Raw genomic sequence first — 3,989 nt, 5'->3', positions numbered from 1 at the left:
TGTAGACCAGGCTGGCCTTGAACTCAGAAATCCACCTGCCTCTGCCTCCTGAGTGCTGGGATTAAAGGCGTGCGCCACCACACCCGGCTACAATCTACTTTTAAAAGGAAAAATTAAAACAACCTTACTACACACATAATTGGTAGATTTAAGTAAACATTGATGTTTAACATTTTACTCATAAAACTTTCAAGCTAGACCGTTTCTGTTATATAACATGCACGTTTAATTTTTACCTAAAAAGAAGATATAACTGGAATATTCTCTCTGACAATATCAATAAATTCTTATTTTTTTGTTTCATCAAGTAAAACATGGAGTTATATACATAATCTTTTAAACTCAGTATGTGGGGTTCAGTGGTTAAGATCTCTGAAACCCACAATGATAACATCATGGTTCATAGAATTTGTAACTCCAATTCTAGGGGATTCAGTGCCCTCTCTGACCCATGGGCACCAGGTACACAAGTGGTACATAGACATACATGCAGGAAAAATACCCATACACACACAAATAAATATATACTTGCGTGTATGTGTGTGACAAAAAAAACCCACAAAATACATAACTGAAAAATTTTCAGCTTTAAAGCAACTTCCTACCCGGGCGTGGTAGCGCACGCCTTTAATCCCAGCACTTGGGAGGCAGAGGCAGACGGATTTCGGAGTTCAAGGCCAGCCTGGTCTACAGAGTGAGTTCCAGGACAGCCAAGGCTACACAGAGAAACCCTGTCTCGAAAAAACAAAAAACAAAAAAACAAAACAAACAAACAAAAAAAAATTGCTGTCTCTAGATGATATCACCCTTGGATAATAAACAAGGAAGTTGGTTTGTTTTTTGTTTTGTTTGGTTTGGTTTGGAGGATGAGAAGAGGGGAAGATGGGGGAAGGATTGTGGGAGCGGGTAACCAGTGGGGGGTAGTGAACAGGATGTAAAGTGAATAAGTAAAAATTAAAATTAAATTTAAAAGAAGACACAAGCTAACAGGATGGACGCGAAAACTGGATCCAGCATTCCTTGGCATACAAGAAACACACCTTAGGAACAAAGATAGACATAACTTCAGAGTAAAGGGCTGGGAAAATGTTTACCAAGCAAAAGGACTCAAGAAGCAAGCTGGAGTACCCATTCTAATATCTAATAAAACAGACTTGCAAACAAAAGTTGTCAAAAGATATGGAAAATGACACTTCATACTCAAAGGGAAAATCCACCAAGGTGATGTCTCAATTTTGAACATCTATACCTCAAATGCAGGGGCAGTCTTTGACTTTGTTGCCTGCTATTGACTTTCCTTCCCCTACCTGGTTGGGCCTCATATGGAGAGACTGCACTTAGCCCCACTGGGACTTTGATGTCCCAGGACAGGCTGGTACCCAAGGGAGGGGTTCCTCAGGGAAAAGGTTTGGGGAGAGAGATTTGTAAGGGTGAGACTAGGAGGAAAGAAGGGGGAGAGAAGAGGATCAGGTGTAATGTGAATGAAAAGAATAAATTAATGGAAGGAAAAACATATGCCAAGAAAGGAGGTAAAAAAATAAAATAAAGTTTTCATTTGAAAAAAATAAAGATAGTGATGACGGGTCTGTCACTATTTTCTTTTTGTATGCATTTTAGGTTTAAAAAAAATTAGTCAAAAGAAAAATCAACTCAGGGAATGGATATTCACTGCTGAAATCACAAACTTGTACAACTTTTAGTGTAAAATTTAACCTAGAAGAATAACCTAGGACTTATGATATTTATTAGTATACTAAGAAAGACATAAGGCCAACAGGAAAGAATAAACTAGTCATAAGAGGAATTACAAAGTAATATCATAGAGACCCTTTAAATTTAGGTAAATCCAGATGAAGTAAGAATCTATCGGTGATAAAGTAAATCATGTTACATAAATGCACACTAAAAGTTTTACAGACAGTTTGTACACTTATATGTGTTGTGTGACATAGGGAAGATATACCTATAATTTTAGCACTCTGGAAGCTGAGTCAGATTTGACAGTTCAAGGCCAACCGAGGCTAAGCCATGTCTTGATACACAATCACTCACAAAAATGAAGTTTAAAAAAAAATGAAGTTTAAAAGCAGTTAATAGAGTTTAAGTTTACTTTTATCAATTTATATGCCTTTTAGTAGTATTACAGGTACCTTTTACAGGGGAAAAAAAAAGGAAATTCAAAAGTGATAAACAATTGAAGATGTTTTCTACTCTAAGTTTCTTCACATCCCTTTGGTTTCCCATCAGAAGCCTAAAAAAGCTTCTATTGTTACACAATGAGAATGCTGATATCCAGCTACGGCTTTCCACAAGACCTTAATGTCACTACTGACTCAGTTTTGTAGACTTATAAACAAGACAAGCATGAAATTAGAAAGGAGAGTTGAGTAAGCATGACTTCCAAAAGTTTGAATTAAGGAATCTGATCTGCAGAAAAAAAAAAAAGCAGTCACCAAACAGCTAAGTGATCTCAGTGATGTTACCTAACCTTCCTAAGTTGGTTTCTTTGCCAGAAACTAAAGCAACTGACACTTCACAAAGTTGGGAGTAAATGGGAGGCAAACATTAACAGATGGTACCTGTGAGTATACAGAACTTAAGGCTAAAAAAAGCATACCTGCATCACCAAACATCAGCAAGGCAGCAGCAATAGCTCCATCCATAGTGCTTGTTGATTCAATCAACTAACAAGGAAAAATAACAGAAATATGAACACCTGAAGAAATATTTCACAAAGACCTCATTTTCTAACATAGTAATATATGTACCATATAACTAACATATCTAACAAACATAGGAAGCATCATGTAGGTGAAAGAATGTGAGATCAATGTTTAAGCCCCATGATAAATTTATTTTGGGAGCTTATACTTGTTATTGAAAATTCAAATATAAGGGATCTTTAAAAAACAAACAAACAAACAAACAAACATGAGCACAAATCCACTGTCTTTTCTTCCTCCTCTACCAAGACATGGTTTCTCTGTTGAATAGCCTTGGCTGTTCTCGAACTCACTTTGTAGATCAGGATCACCTCAAACTCAGAAATCCACCTGCCTCTGCCTCCCAAGTGATAGGTGTGCGCCAACACCTATTTATTTGCATTTCTTTAGTTTAATCCATGAAAGGTTCAGGATCACATGAGTACTGTACCCAACAACCTTTTCCTAGTCAAGCCACTTTGGAATTCAGCATGGACTCTGCACTGAGCTCTGCTTCCCAGATTACTCTGGCTGTGTTCAGTTTACTTGCAGGGGTCGCTACACATAGGCTATACACATAGGCTCATCTCTGGCCTGAGTGGAATTCAGTTTCACTTCCAGCGTAACCACCTTCAGTTTTGAGAAGACCCATGTGTCTGTTCTCTTTGACTCTCGTGAACTCACTTATAGTCATCAAAAATGGCCTTACAGCATTGCTGTCCAGGCAATATATGTCTTGTAGAGGTCCTGTTCCCAGCAGGCCTCCACAGGAGCCAAGATATCTTTTTTAAAATGTCTATGTATTATAACTACAACACTGAATTCAAGAGATTTTTTTCTCATTACAACTGCAAATAACTGTCATAAAAGCTATAACCTGGATAAAATAGATAGATAGGTAGGTAGATAGATAGATCAGTGGGCACAAAATTTGCTACACAAGCTTCATGACCTGAGTTGGCTCCCTGGATCCCAAGCTGAAAGGGGAGAACTGACTTAGACAAGTTATGCTCTGACCTGCACAGTGCGGAGGCGGTGGTGGTGGTGCTATGTCTAACCATACACAGCTGGAAAGACCTATCTATCAGTGGCTGAGAGAAGCTGTTGCTTTTGCAGGACTTTGATTTACTTCTCAGCATTCACATGACAGTCCGAACTCAGTTCAAAGGTACCTGCCACCCTCTTCCAGACTCACCCTCTTCAAGACTCAAGCAGCACCAGGCATGCAAGGGATGCACATACACACATGCAAGCAAAATATGCACTCACATAAATGGGGGGGGGGGG

At 38.6% G+C, this 3,989-nt stretch overlaps 1 protein-coding gene across 1 annotated transcript in view; it reads right to left on the bottom strand.

The window, feature by feature from the left end:
* Smarcad1 (SWI/SNF-related, matrix-associated actin-dependent regulator of chromatin, subfamily a, containing DEAD/H box 1) overlaps positions 1 to 3,989 on the bottom strand; it is a 58,940-nt gene that overhangs the window by 42,291 nt on the left and 12,660 nt on the right. The window contains exon 3 of the mRNA XM_021164592.2: positions 2,618 to 2,684. Coding sequence (XP_021020251.1) covers positions 2,618 to 2,663 — 46 coding nt within the window. The 5' untranslated portion in view covers positions 2,664 to 2,684. The remainder of the gene's footprint in view (positions 1 to 2,617; positions 2,685 to 3,989) is intronic.

This window comes from Mus caroli, chromosome 6 (genome assembly GCF_900094665.2).
Source record: "Mus caroli chromosome 6, CAROLI_EIJ_v1.1, whole genome shotgun sequence".
Lineage (NCBI taxonomy): Eukaryota > Metazoa > Chordata > Mammalia > Rodentia > Muridae > Mus > Mus caroli.
This window is presented reverse-complemented; position numbering and strand designations above follow the sequence as displayed.